The sequence below is a fragment of the Gymnoscopelus microlampas genome (genome assembly GCF_963454915.1).
Source record: "Gymnoscopelus microlampas genome assembly, chromosome: 5".
Taxonomy (NCBI): Eukaryota; Metazoa; Chordata; class Actinopteri; order Myctophiformes; family Myctophidae; genus Gymnoscopelus; species Gymnoscopelus microlampas.
The window spans coordinates 38343118-38358578 of NC_139942.1; the positions used below are offsets into that span (position 1 = coordinate 38343118).

General features: G+C 40.8%; 1 protein-coding gene across 2 annotated transcripts; it reads right to left on the reverse strand.

Moving 5' to 3' along the window:
• Window positions 1–210: 210 nt before the first annotated feature.
• LOC311044660 (uncharacterized protein) lies at window positions 211–10333 on the reverse strand (the record flags this gene model as incomplete). 2 transcript variants are annotated; one of them, XM_084056370.1, is made up of 6 exons in its annotated part: window positions 10295–10333; window positions 4961–5253; window positions 4613–4748; window positions 3169–3339; window positions 2300–2366; window positions 211–471 (listed from the first exon to the last, which is right to left on the reverse strand). In XM_084056370.1, exons 2-6 carry the CDS (start codon window positions 5241–5243, stop codon window positions 211–213), a joined length of 918 nt encoding a protein of 305 aa, XP_083912496.1. In that variant the 5' UTR covers window positions 5244–5253; window positions 10295–10333. The 2 variants fall into 2 exon arrangements, with proteins under 2 accessions (XP_083912496.1, XP_083912495.1); XM_084056369.1 differs by having other exon boundaries at window positions 3142–3339.
• Window positions 10334–15461: the final 5128 nt, after the last annotated feature.

Below are 15461 nucleotides of genomic sequence, written 5' to 3' on the forward strand. Positions count from 1 at the left end.
AATCGGGATACCAATTTTGTTCAATCAAGAGAGAGATCTCATACAGGTTACAGAATAAACATATTAAAACAGAAGTGATGACAGAAAGAAGTGAGCAGATAAAAGTGGAACTGGAACTTTTTCAGGTTAAAGGATAAACAAGTTAAATCAAAAGTGATGACAGAAAGAAGTGAGCAGATAAAAGTGGAACTGGATTTTTTTGTCAGCAAATTAGTTCTTTATTTTGGACAAGCCGTCAATCAAGACCACCGTTCCAGAATCATCATCACCACCACCAGCAGTATAAGGGACCCATTTAAAAGTATAATCGTTGTTAGTTAAGGGGTTAAGTAATGCTACGTTGAGGTCGAAATTCTTTCCATCGTCGTCTCCAGTGGTGGGATTTATGTTCCCGTCGGGCTCCATGACATCGTTCTTCAGATCGTACTTCATTGTAAAGTCCCAATTAATCCGTGTCAGCTCAACTAATCCCTTGGGCAGAAAGAGAGGAAAGTGTAACGTTAGTATATTTGATATCATTGCTGTCGGGCAGAAACCGCTCATCGCCATATTCTAACTTTGTGTTTTTTTTGTAAATTAGAGTCCTACTTGATCATAGATACTACACTGTAGTATGATCAAGTAGGGCACTAATTTAAGTAAAAAAGTAGTAACTACAGCATCACACAAAAGTATCAAAAGTAGCAGATCCGCAAGCTCAAAACGCAGCACAAGCGTTTTGAGCTTGTAGATCAGCTACTTGCTGTTTTTGAATTTGAATCCTGTAGGGGCCTTAGGGTCTGTAACTCAAGAGTGTACAAATGGAACCAAATGGACCCTTATGGGTCTGTAACTCAGAGTGTACAAATGGAACCAAATGGACCCTTATGGTCTGTAACTCAGAGTGTACAAATGGAACCAAATGGACCCTTATGGGTTTGTAACTCAAGAGTATCCAAATGGAACCAATTGGTCAGAATTTTCAAAGATAGGCCTACTGGATTAACGTTTCAATATCAGACTAGATTCTTTTTTGGAAAGATTTAATGTAGCCTACTCTCAAAGAGTCAATATGGTTTTAGAACTAACAGATCAACATCTTTACCTATATTAATTCACCTCAAGAGAAAATTGGTATTCGAGGCATTGCAATAGACTGGATTAAAACAAAGTTATTTGGACAGACGTCAACAGTTTGTGAAGCTGGGCAATTACAGCTCAAATCAATTGGACATTGCTTGTGGCGTCTCCCAGGGGTCAAGTTTCTAAGCTGCTGTCACTGGTACTTTTTGCAGTTGACACAAATGTTTTTTTGCTCTGGGGATTATCCAGATAATATAAAATAATTTGGAATAAACAGGCATTGCTTTTTCAAATTCAGTGTTTACTATTGTTTTTCAGAATGGACAAAACTTGTTTTTTTTACAGATCATATCGACATCGGTAATATCGGTTATTGCCCATAACAGCAATTAATTATATCGGATATCGATATCGGCCAAAATGTCTCATCGGTGCATCCCTCCCTATTGAGTACTAAACTAAACTACCTAAACTGTGAAGTGTTATATTTGGTAAAGTATCTCCAGCTAAATGTCTCCAATTAACTGGTTATATATATGTTTACCTGAACCCCTTTGGTACATTGTACTTTATATTAAATAATGCACATATTTCTGTCTTTATATCCTGTTTATTTCCAGAAAACCACACACACATGTATTATTGTTGAACTGTACTCCATGTCTGTGGCTGAAAGGGAGAAAGTAAAAGGAGAAAACCCAGTATCAAGCCTCTCTCTGTCCTATAGGGCATAGCAGTGGTGGCCATTTTCTGGTTCCACTCCAAAAAAGCCAATGCATTTTTCCCATTGACGGCTCTTTCTTTGATCCAATATATCGGGCTCACGTAACACTATGTTTTCACGGTAATTACAGAGACGATTTAACTGAAATCGTTACAAGACACAGTACTACAGGGAAATAATGTGAAATTATTAGATGTTAATGTTTTTATTTTCACTGGTCCCACCGATTAAGTGCCTGTCGAGTTCTGCTGCATTAATATATTGATTAATCATGCTGGCCTATGACAAAGCCGTGTTCTGTTTTTTGTTTTCATTCAATGGATAGGTAGGTAAGTGAAAAAGAATTGGGGAAAAAAGAAGGAAAGGAAAAATGTTTTAATGTTTGTTTGTTTTCAAATTGATTATAATTGATTTTGTCCTCAAATCAAATATCGGCAATCAGTGGTCTGGGATTCTCCACAACTGGGATTGGCATCGGACCCAAGAATCTGGCATGGGTCAGGCTAGTCCTACCTCGGCATCATCGAACTTGGCAGCCAGGATGGCGGTGTACTTCCCTGCACGATAGGCATTGTCCAACCTGGCATGTACAGAAAATCAGAAATGAACTTTCTTGACATAAATTTAGAGGGATGATAATGGCAATGTACACAAATCTATCTATAGAAAAAGTAGTGACGGCAACAATATCCTACGAGCAGACAGCTTCCATCTGTATCTCGGCTCCTAAGCACTTTTTTTTTTACAATGAATTTTGGCTCTGGCACTCAGAGCCAAAGTGCCAGAAATAAGTCAGGCACTGAATGAGTTAAGAAAGATCTAAGGCACTCCGTTTGTCATGGCTTGCTTGGGGGGCCTTCATCAGGGTCCAATAGTTATGACATGCACACACTCTTCATTATATAGCGACCACAGACTGTCAATCATCATTAAAAACTCATTACAAGAGGTGTAACGACACAGTAACTGCATCGTTTTTATCGCTTGACTTTGTATCGTACCGAATCGTTTTGCAATGCAAGTAATCAATGTTATCGATACTAAGTGCTTGTGCGTTGTACTTAGCAATTTTAAGAAGAAGAAGAGGGGTTTAATTACTTTTCCCCTACATATTGCTATATTTGGTTTATCGATAAATGGGTGTAATTTCTATGTTCATGTCAAGTTGCGGGTTTGTCCATATGTGTTCAAATACAATATCCATGTATTTGCCAGAGAATAACCGTTTACTTTTTTAAATACATAATACAATTTTCCCTCAAAAATTATAAATCATTGAATCGTATCGCCATGAATGAACCAATATCGTCCATGTATCATAATTGTATCGTAATGCGTATCGTGGTTAAGTTAACCTGTACTCCTTTGCAGAATATGTTAACCTCTCAGGGAATGAGACGCTAGGAGTGTCCTCTATCGACACTGGGAAGGTGGGGATCTTGGGATCCAGGGTGACCATCGCGGTTGTGTCAGCGAAGGGCAAACCCGTTTCTTTCATATTGTCCGTTTGATCCAGGATGTAAGGCCTGTCCTTGGGATATACATAACGTAACCTGTAGCGGGCAGAGAGAGAGAGTGAGCAGGACAGAGAGAGATTCACTGACAATTAACAACCAGGGCTACCAGGTTCTGTCTGGTGGTGTGTATACACACACACACACACACATACATACACACACACACACACATATATATATACATGCTACACACATGCACGCACAAACACAGCAAAGTGAGCTAATATATATAAAGCCTATGGGCCCTATCTTTCACAGTGCACTATCCCATCGCACTACCCACTACCCGTTACGCAAAAGGCAGCTCCCGCTGTCCCCAAACAGTATCTTACGTCCGCACAACCCACTATATGTTATGCCGACTCCGTTATTTGCGCCTGGAGGTGTGGCAATGGGTGTGTTGTTGCGCTATCCTTAAATTTGCTATCTTGCCCACACACGCGTATGAGAAAGCGGGTTGCAACTTCTCAGACCACCCGCTAAATTGTTGAGCGCGCCTGGAGTGGAAATGTACTGTAAATGTTGGGCACACTGCATGCATGCAAAGATCCCAGAATCCATTGGCAAAAAAACGTCAAAGAACTTTTTCCCCTTTGAATTTGCCTCTGGGGGCACCGCCCAATTCCCTGTGTAGAGACCGGTGTGCGTACAAGATTCGCTCGGCTACAATATCTACTCTGGGTCCTCTGCGCCTGTGATTGGCATCACACAACGTCATGACGTGGCGACCACGTCATGACGTTAGTCTTTTGAAAAAATATCATTGGTTAGAATTGTTACTAGGTAGATTTGCTGATTATATTTTTATATTGTATTATTATTATAATTATACTTAAATAATACATCATAATCACAATAATAAATAATATAAATTTCCAGAGTTGGGAGGGGGGAACTCGTCCCATCTGGTACCCAGGAAGGGTGGCCCTTCGGACGGGTCGGGCAGCTGAGCGCAAATTTAGGCATTTAGCAGACACTCTAAATCCACAGCAATTTACAATAATGGGCAGAGAGGGAGAGAGCGTACGATAGCACTGGGGATAACACATAGTGCAGCTCAGCTCTCAAAGGCAATGGTATCTGGCATGGTGATTGGTTTTATTAATGTAACGCCCAAACCACACCAATGCATAATGTAACGGTTGCGCAGGTGTTTTAGGGATAAGAGAGGTGTCGGAAGATAGCAACTCGGCCACGGGAACACCCCTTGCGCAATGCTAAATCCCCAAATAGTGGGTAGTGCAATGTGGGTGCAAAATAGGGCCCTATATGTCTAATGGGTGACCACGGCACCTGTCACAACACTTACGTTCCACAATCGGCTTCTTCGGCTTCGTCGTCCACGTTGCTGATGTTGTTATAGTTGCCAAAGGCCATAGACTCGTTAATAAATTGCACCCACCCCACACGAATGTTTGGGGGAGGATTTAGCTCCATGAACTTGTCTGCATGGATGTAGGGAAGGGACCAAAATGAAATTTGATTATTTTGATGCTATTAATAACGATTATTCCAATATTCGACACCCCCCCTCAGCTATTTAAAAAAAGAAAAGAAAGGAAAACGGTAAGGAAAACACATTAATGATATGTTTTTAATATTCAATTTTTATCCTAAAAACGATTGTGAATATTCAATTATTCTGACCCATCCCTACCTGTGTGTATTGTGAACGTGGCAGTTGCCTTGAAGCCAGGGTCAGTAAGTTTAAACTCCCGATGGGGTACTCCAACCCCGTCGCTGTTGTACACCGTTTTAGTGTTAACATCAAATCCTCCCTTAATGCCGTGTTTGCCATTTATTATGTTTGGTGTTATGACATCCCCATTGGCGTTCTTCACACTTATAGACTTAACATCAAATCCCTGGTACACCTTGGTGGTTATGGTTGGCGGCTCTCCTATTTCGAATCGACATAGTGCTTGGAATACCTGTTCCATGTTGACAGTTCTGCAAAGAAGATAAAAGAGGCATATGCTACAAGATGCTATGAACCGGTAAAACTTTAAGTATATTATAATATACTTTATATAAGAACGTTTTTGAAACTTTTGAAAAAGCAGAACTACAAGATCTGTGAGCTTGTAGATCGGCTATTTTCAAAAGCTTTTTATACATTTTATACATTTGAAAACTTGTGAAATGGGACACTCTGCATAACGAGCATTTTCTACTTTTGGTACTTAAAGTACAAAAAAGAAAAAAAAAGTACACACATTTTTTACTTAAAGTAAAAGTATCAATACTGCAATATAGAAATACTCTGTTACAAGTAAAGGTCCGGATTCCGGAATGCAAAATTTACTTGAGTAAAGGTACAAAAGTATTGGTATAAAAATATACTTAAACGTACAAAAGTAAAAGTAGGCTACTCATTATGCAGAATATCCCATTTCACAAGTTTTCAAATGTATAAGCTTGTAGATCTGCTATTATGATAGGGCTGAAGTGGGTTATGTGTGTTTTGTAATAATAATAAAAATCTACTAAGTAACTAGTAACTAAAGTTTTCAATTAATAATTGTAGTGGAGTAAAAGTACAATATTTGCCTCTGAGATGTAGTGGAGTAGAAGTAAAAGTGCAGAAAATACATTGTGGTATTGATACTTTTACTAAAGTACAACATTTGAGTACTTTTTCAACCACTGCCAATCAAAAACAGCGACATTGACTTGTCATGTAAAATGACCAGTCGCTGTGGACTTCTTTCCTTCTACTATTTTGTAATCAAATTCCATTGATGAAAATTCCCCTCGAAACTGCTTGAGGTACATACCACGGTTCTGTTCTCAAACACTTCTATTCCTTTTCTTATTCAATAAAACCATGACCAGATCATCACTCAGTGATGGAAAGTAACTAAATACATTTACTCAAGTACTTCAGTACAATTTTTATTTTACTGGAATTTTTACTTTTACCTGGAGTATTTCCAACTTTCAGTACTTTTACTTCTACTCCACTACATCTCAAAGGCAAATATTATGCTTTTACTCCACTACAATTATTTGAAAACTTCAGTTACTAGTTACTTTTTGATTTTGATTATTATTTCAAAAACATACATTAACCACTTCAGCCTTATATATATTCTGGACATTTTAAAATAGCAGATCTACAAGCTCACAATGCATGCTTGTAGATCTGCTATTTTCAAAAGGTTTTTATACATTTTGAAAACTGGAAATGGGACATTATGCATAAGAGTCCTTTTACTTTTGTACATTAATATATTTTGATACCAATACTTTTGTACTTTTACGCAAGTAAATTTAGAATTGACCATTCAAGATTGGTTCTCAAAGTGGGGTCCGGGGACCCCTCTGGGGGGTGATGTGTGGGTCAGGTTTTTTTTTCATAACCTGCCCCGCACAAGAGAGAGCGAGCGAGACGTCGTTCGCTATCATGCAATTCCAGCCGGCAGATTGGTTGCACCATGGGAGCCAGACTGCAGCCGTGAGTTCAGTGGAATGCATTGGAGTTAATGAGAGCCCGGTGGATCAGCTCATGAACAAAATATATTTCTGAATGACTGAGACCTTTGTAAAGTAATTGCTTCTGGAAAATAAAAGACATATCACACATTGTTTTCTGCTGTGTTGCTTTTCGATGTGTCCACTGTAAGTTTATTGAGCTATCTAAAGGAGCACAAAGTATGCGATACTGCCGAGCCAGAAACTAGTGTTGCCATGTCCACTTATTATAAGCGACTTTGAGCTTATTTTTCTGTGAAGTTGCTTGTATATATTGGTAGTTGCGGGTTGCGTTTTTTTCTTCTTCTTCTAAAGTGTAGTTGATTATTTGGACTTGGGCTTCACAAATTTACAACGCGTTGTGAGCTTGTAGATCAGCTATTTTCAATGTATACAGTAAAGGTTTAAAGTGCTCATAATGGCCTAGTGCAAGTCTTCAACAGGGGTCCATCCGCGAGGTACTGCAGGGGGTCCGCGAAATTGTTGCTTGATTAGACAATTAAAACTAATATATATATATATATATGTATATATATATATATATATATATATATATAAAAAAAACCTGGAAACCGCCCTTCGTCCGCTGCCAGTAGGCCTACTGCTCCCGGTTTGGCTACAATGGGAAACATGGCCACAGGCTGACTAAATAAGCGATTTAAACAGGTAGTTTCGCTCCGGACCTAAAATATTATGCCCCAGACCAAACCTTAAACATCCGTGCAGTGTGGAATCTACCAATAGTTTTGGGATGCGATGTATACAAAAGAGTAAACAGCGGAGCGTTTGCGGCCATTCCACCAATTCTGGGTGACATCCACATAGAACCTCATCTCGGAGCTGTATAGTGAAGTGAGAGGTTCTTTAAAGGATAGTTTATTCCACATTCCTTAGCCAATAATTTGATGACTGGGTGTATTTCCAATAGGACACTCAAGGGATACATTAGCATCTTTCCGCCAGTAATCAAATTATTGGCTTAGGAATGCGACAAAAAAAATAAATAAATAATGAATTCAATGCTTCATGGGGTGTGTCATTGATAGAAAATAAGTACTACTCCTTTAATGGAGCTACCCTACTCACTGTACCCTGTACAGTACATGTATGTTTAAAATAAAAGCATGAATATATGAATCTGTCTATTTTTAATAGGTTAGTATTGATGCACAATAACATGTATGTTTATGAAACACAATTGTATACATAATTATACAATATATGTTGTGATGTTCCGGGAGAGGTGGGATGTCAATTTGAAATCTGAGCATTAATGTAGATGTAGCGGTTGTAAACAGAGGCGCTGGAAGGGTGGGGGCCTCGGGTCTACAGCCCCCACGATCAAATGATCAGCCCCCTCACATCGGGGCCAAATTTCATTTCCATGACTATAGCGCAAAGCAGCTCTCTGAAGATGTGCCCACGAGAGAGCCGCACGCAACGCGCCGGCCGTTAACACCTATAGAACAATAACGCAGACAGAGGGTACATCCACACATGAGCACACGCTAGCGTGCAATTGTACGCCCGGAAGTCGGAAGTCCCGTCCACTCCCATGTTATAGGAAAAAACGGACCGGAACTTCCGGTTTTTAACTTAACATGGGAGTGGACGGGACTTCCGTCAAGTTGACGCTAGCTTGCGCTCATATGTGGATGTACCCAGAGTGAAAGGAGAATCAGTGGCCAGAGGAATGTAGTCATCAACCCCCCCCCCCCCCAATCCTGTAGGTTCATCAAGTTACATAGGCCATCAGGTGGGATTCATGAATGAAATTACAGAGGTGAGTAACTAAGTACATGTACTCAAGTACTCTACGTACAATTTTGAGGCATTTGTAGGCTACTTTACTGGAGTATTTCTAATTTCCAATACTTTTACTACTACTCCACTACATCTCAGAGGCAAATATTGTACTTTTACTCCACTACAATTATTTGAAAACTTTAGTTACTAGTTACTTTGTAGATTTTGATTATACAAAACAAACAGTAACCACTTCAGCAGTGTTGTGTTCTAGGTTTTTTCGGAGGGTATACGCTACGATACGATGCGCGTGGTCGTGGGTATGCGGTCTCGCGTTTTCAATGGATGAAATGGTTATTAGACTGTATATGCTTCTTCCCAAAATAATCTGGACTGTGTACGCCGTATACAGTGTATAACGGTAGAACACACCACTGCACTTCAGCCCATATCGCTATTTGAAAATAGCAGATCTACAAGCTCACAAATCACATTTAAGGCATTGTGAGCTTGTAGATCTGCTATTTTCAAAATATTTATATTTGAAAACTTGAAAAGGGACATTTTGTATAATGAGTACTTTTACGTGGTACTCTAAGTACATTTTGATGCAAATACTTTTATACTTTTACTCGAGTACATTTTGAAATCCAGACTTTTAATTCTACATTGCAACTCCATTTTAACCATGTTTTTTCAATTACTTTTTTCATTTATTTTGTTTAATTTTTTTATTGTATTTTATTTTTTTCATTTTCCCCCAAAAAATGAAAAAAATAAATGAAAAAAGTAATTGAAAAAACACGGGCCCCTAGAGCCCCCTAGAGCTCACGCATTAGGAGGGCAGGATAAGTCACCAGAACCAAGGACGGGTGTTTTTGATGAATCTAACATGGTTAAAATGACGTTTGAAGTTACAATGGGTTTGTATAGGAAGGGGGCGTGTCTGATAAAATTAATATCAAATATCTAAATAATGAATCAAGCAACTTAAAAACTGTCTGGGGGGCTCACAAAGGCCTGAGTAGATGATAATGTACTGTATTTCTCATGTCTTACTAAATAAAGTACATCAATGAATCAATCAATAAAATGACCAAAAGTTTTTTTGAAAGTGAAATATCCCTTTAAGTAAAACATTTGAGGATGGGACACACTGAAGTATGGGTGGAGTGTTGTTAATGTTGTTTTATGGTCATTTAATGAATTAAGCTAATTCATTAAATGACCACGCTACGCAGTGTGGGGGTGGGGGGCAGGCGGGTGGTGGTCAAGTTCAGCCCCAACGGTCGCGCACAACATCCGGCGTCACTGGTTGTAAATGTAAAATATTCTCAAACCAGGAAAGTGGTTCCATAACGCTTGTGACAGACCAGCGTCATGCCATAGCTAGATTAACCCTAAACTAAGCTTTATTTAATTATTCCTGGTGCAACCGTGCCTACATGGTCTAAACAACGGGTGCAGCGCAGCGCTCCACCGTTTCAATACTAAACCCGAACCAAACCCGCACCCTAACCGCACGCGGATGCCACATAGTCGGAGAAAAGGTCTGTCGGATTATCGCATGCCTCCCATAGAGTTAAGATGCCTCCCCTAAACAACCTGTTAGCTAGCTATGGCTAACTTTGGTAGCATAGCCATTCAACGTTTTCCATTGTGCATAAATAAAAGCATCAGATATTTCCAGATGCTTAGGCAATCACTCTACCATATATGCCCTTCTGTGAACCAGTTTGCAATTAAAATCATTAATTAATTCGATACTTACCAGGGGGCTGCAGGTATCACATGTTACGATCAGTAAGCTGTGGGCAGCTGTGTTCTTCTTCTTCTTCTTACTGTCTTTTTACGGCGGCTTGCATCCATACTAGTGTTGCATTACCGCCCCCTTGTGATATTGTGGATCACACACACTCTAAATCCCATACACACTCTCATTCACACTTTACTACTCTAAATTCTATCAAATAATCCTATATCCCTCAAAAAACCTAACAAAACTTTAACGTGTGTTCTTTTACTCATACCTAAAATCCCTCTCAAAGAAAACTCCTGCAACCCTAAATCCCTAAGTTTGTTCCTCATTATGTCCCTCTCTCTCTCATATTCACTACACTCTAATATTACATGATGCACTGACTCCTCTTCATCCTGACATCCCTCACATAACCCGGTCTCATGTTTCCCTATCATTTTCAATGTTTTATTTAGTCCACTATGCCCTAACCTTAAAGGGGCTACACCATGAATTTCATTTTTTTTTAGGTTTTTAGTATTTTTTGGGCTCCCCAGTGTCTCTTGTACCCAAAAAAATATATATTTTTAACATTCAGTCATTCATGCTCATTTCATGGATTTCCTGAATGGGCGTGTCTGAACAGGCCATTTCAGAATGGCAGGGCAAGTGATGTCACTTGCCCTGATTTTGCATTGATGATGGCCAGACAGAATTGCTCAGTAGCTCCCCCCTGCCCAATAGGACGTTTAGGTATTGCAGCTGAAAAAGCTTGGAATGACAGACTAAAAAATATCTGGATGTTTTTTAGGCTTACAACCTGTTTAAAACGTATTAGGGGGCAATATTTATATATAATATATTTTTTTTTAATTCATGGTGTAGCCCCTTTAACCTAATCAAAACCATATCCTCTCTTCTAAGTCCACTTCTAGCCCTGTTTACTTTAACACTCTTTTGAATATTATATAAATGTAGGGTTAGGGTTTTCTCCTCACTGTCCCACCTCTCTTGCCATCTTTGATTTATTATTTCCCAAATAACACTCTTTACTTCTGCTTTACTTATACTAACTTGCATTTCTATCGATCCCTTCAAAAATGACTTCTTTGCCAACTCATCCGCCCTTTCATTCCCCTTCACCCCTATGTGTGCTGGCACCCAAATAAAATTAATCTTACCTCCCTTTTTACCTATTCTAGTAACTGACTGAAGAACTTCATATAAAAGACCTTGACGACTGTTTGAATGAAATGACCTTAAACTTGCCAATACTGAGGCTGAATCTGAACAGACCACTACCTTTTCAAGCCTTTCTCTTTCCACCCACCTTAACGCTACCAACAGCCCCAACATCTCCACAGTGTACACCCCTAAATGATCAGATATTCTTCTATTAATACCAATTCCCTTCGAAGGTACTGACACCCCAAATCTCCAGATTAAAGCACCAAGAGCTTGTCGGAAGAACACAGCAAGGAAGGCGTGGCTTGGGCTGGGGAGAGCCACAGAAGCTGTGGTCAAAAGCATCCTTGAAAGAAAGGAAGAATCTGGTGGTCACAGAAGTGACAAGGATGGAGGAAGACAGGTTCTTTGCCAAGTCTATTGGCCAATGCCAGCAAGGCCAGTGGACAAAGTGGGAGGGCCTCTTACCAAGGTCAGTAAAATGGAGTGACCTGTGGAAGATGCCTCAGGCAAGGCTAAGTTTTCTTATTAGAGCTACTTATGACACCCTTCCAAGTCCAACAAACCTGGCACGATGGTATGGCTCCGAGGACATCTGTGGCCTTTGCAAAACAGCCAAGGGAAATCTCCGCCACATCCTGTGTGGCTGCCGGACGGCCTTGGCCCAGGGTCGTTATAGGTGGCGGCATGACCAGGTACTAAGGAAGCTAGCAGAACACACAGAAAGCATGAGAGTCCTGGCCAATGAGAAGTCAGGATTCCAACAGAGGCAGCTGGTTCAGTTCGTAACAGCAGGAAAAGCCAGGAAAAACTGCCCAAGAGCGGACAAAACATCGGTCCTGGCTCCAGGCAAAGACTGGTCAATGAGAGCAGACCTTGACAAACAGTTACGCTTCCCCATTGACATCACCATCACCACACTGAGACCCGACATGGTCCTGTGGTCGACAACCGAGAAGCAAGTCCTGTTAGTCGAGTTGACGGTCCCATGGGAGCAGAACATTCAGGAAGCGTAAGAGAGGAAAAAGGCACGGTATGCCGAGCTAGTGGCAGAATGCCAAGAGAAAGGCTGGAGAGCAACGACCTATCCAGTGGAAGTTGGATGCCGCGGCTATGTTGGCCTCTCAACCAACCGCTTCCTGAGGGACATTGGCTTCACGGCAGCAAAGGTCAAGAAGGTCCTAAAGGATCTCTCGGAAGAAGCGGAAAAAGGAAGTTTCTGGCTCTGGCTGCGAAGAAAAGACAGGGGTTGGGGGAAACGAGATGCCACCTAGTGAAAAAACCTGATAATCGAAATCCAGCTGCAGGGAGCGGCAGGGAGACGTCCCTGACCGCTGCCCCACCATCCTGAGATGTTCTGGCGATAAAGGGGCGAAACATCAGTGAAGGATGGCTCCCAGCTGAAGACCCTGCAGCTGGTATTTAGATATTGGCTGAAGTGGGTCTGACAGAAGTGCCCCGAGAGGTTCCAACATCAACCTAAAATATTCAACCATCAGGTATGCGGCCAGGTGCAAGCCTGGCTCAGGGAGGAGGACGCCCCTGCCATGCAGAGTCCAGCGGCACTCCCTGGTGAGCAAGGGGAAAAACACCAGGCCAGGATGGCTCCCAGCTGAAGACCCTACAGCTGGTGCATAGGCACCGTCGGAGGTGCGTCAGGTAGAGATGCCCTGCAGGTACCAACATCTGCCTGTAAACAAAATTTACAAGCCTTTCTCTTTCCACCCACCTTAACGCTACCAACACCCCCAACATCTCCACAGTGTACACCCCTAAATGATCTCAGGTTGCTTTGCTCCGTCTGTATATATTTTAACACAATCCTTATACTTTATATCCACTCTATTATTAAAGGCACAAACCAGGTCTCCCCCCTCTCTCTTCACTTCCATCAAGTGCCAATCTACCTCCGGCCACTCCATCCTCCAAGGCGGCATCACTGGATATACCACTGATGGACTTATTTTCCACCCAAACACCCCAAAGTCTTTTGCTATTTCATTCCCTACCTTACCAAAATGATCCCTCTTACATTTTCCATAATGCCAGCATTCCTGCAAAACTACTTTAGTAGGGTGGGAATCACCATGACCTTGCAAATTAGCCCAATAATTTAACCTCAATTGAATCCTCCTCAATTCCATAGGCATCTCCCCCATTTCTACTTGCAGAGCAGACACTGGTGAAGACTTAAAAGCCCCACTACATATCCTTAAAGCCCGGGCCTGAATCACATCCACCTTTTTCAACAAAGAAGCAGCTGCTGACCCATAAACTATACTACCATAATCTATTGTTGCTTTAACCATAGCCACATAAATTGATCTCAATGATGCACAACTTGCTCCCCATTCCCTTCCACTCAGACATCTCATCACATTCATTACTTTCTTGCACTTGTCCTCAATCCTCTTGATATGATCAACCCATGTTAGCCTTGAATCAAAAATAACTCCTAAATATTTAAATGAACTAACTCTCTCTAACACTTTCCCATACATCTTCAGTTTCATCCCTTCCTCAATTCTTTTCCTGGTGAAAAATACTGTCTGCGTTTTCTCTACAGAAAACCTACACCCCCAGTCAAACCCCCACTCTGTCACTTCCTCAATTGCTAGCTGTACCTTACCTATTATATGACTCACATTTCTTCCTCTTTTCCATAATGCACCATCATCTGCAAACAGGGACCTACCAATATCTGCTGGAACCTTTGAAAATACATCATTTATCATAATTATAAATAGTAGGGGACTAATTACACTACCTTGAGGAGTACCATTCCCCACCACATATTTTCCTGATACCTCAGACCCGATCCTTACCTGAATTTTCCTACCAAACAGAAAATCCTTTATCCAATTAAAGACCCTACCCCCCACACCCATCTTGTGCAACTTAATAAGCAAACCCTTTTTCCACATCATATCATATGCTTTCTCAATATCAAAAAACACTACCACAACTGAATCCTTATTTGCCTGTGCTTTCCTTATTTCTGCAAGCCTTACCACTGCATCCATAGTATTTCTTCCTTTCCTAAAACCACTTTGGCAGCTTGCCACCATGCCTTTCTTCTCAAGATCATATACGTTAATCTATCTGTTATCATTCTCTCCATTATTTTACATATATTTGATGTTAATGCTATTGGCCTATAGCTAGAGGGTTTGCTTGGGTCCTTTCCTGGCTTCCTTATCGGGATCACTACTGCTTCCTTCCAAATGCTTGGCAACCTACCCTCACTCCACACTCTGTTGTATAACCCTAACAATTTAGCCAATCCTACTACTCCTAAATTCTTTAACATAATATAGCTCACCTGATCTTGCCCAGGAGCTGTGGGCTTAGCTCTTTTAACTGCTCTCACAAGCTCTGCCATATAGAAACCGTCATCCATATCCCCTCCTTTACCTGCCCTCCTATCTAGCACACCTGGATACTGGCTCATAGTAATCTCTCTTCTCCCTTCCACTGTCAAATTTTCTTCACTATGTACTTTAGCAAATGATTTTGCCATTAATTCAGCTTTATCAATATCATTTACTGCCGTTTGCTCCTCGGTTGTAATCACTGGATAATCCCACTCCCTTCTGTCTCCTCCCATCTTCCTAATCATTCCCCACACCTCTCCTACTGGTGTTGTTCTTCCTATTTCACTACAAAATAGTCTCCAACTTGCCCTCTTTACTTGCCTAATTACTCTTCTCACCACTGCCTGCGCCCTCTTGTACTCTATCAGACTATGTAAATCATGATTTCTTTTAACTAACTTAAATGCTTTGTTCCGGGCTTTTACTGCCTTGGAACACTCCTCTGTCCACCACGGAACTAATTTTCTATTTCTTCTATTTTTGCTCTTCGGAATGGCTTCATTTGCTGCTGCTATTATAGCTGATGTAAATTTGCTGTTTAGCGTATCTACATCTTCCCCACACAAATCAATTGATTCCATAATTTCCTCACTTACCAATTTAAATTTATCCCACTCTGCTTTACCATACACCCACTTCTG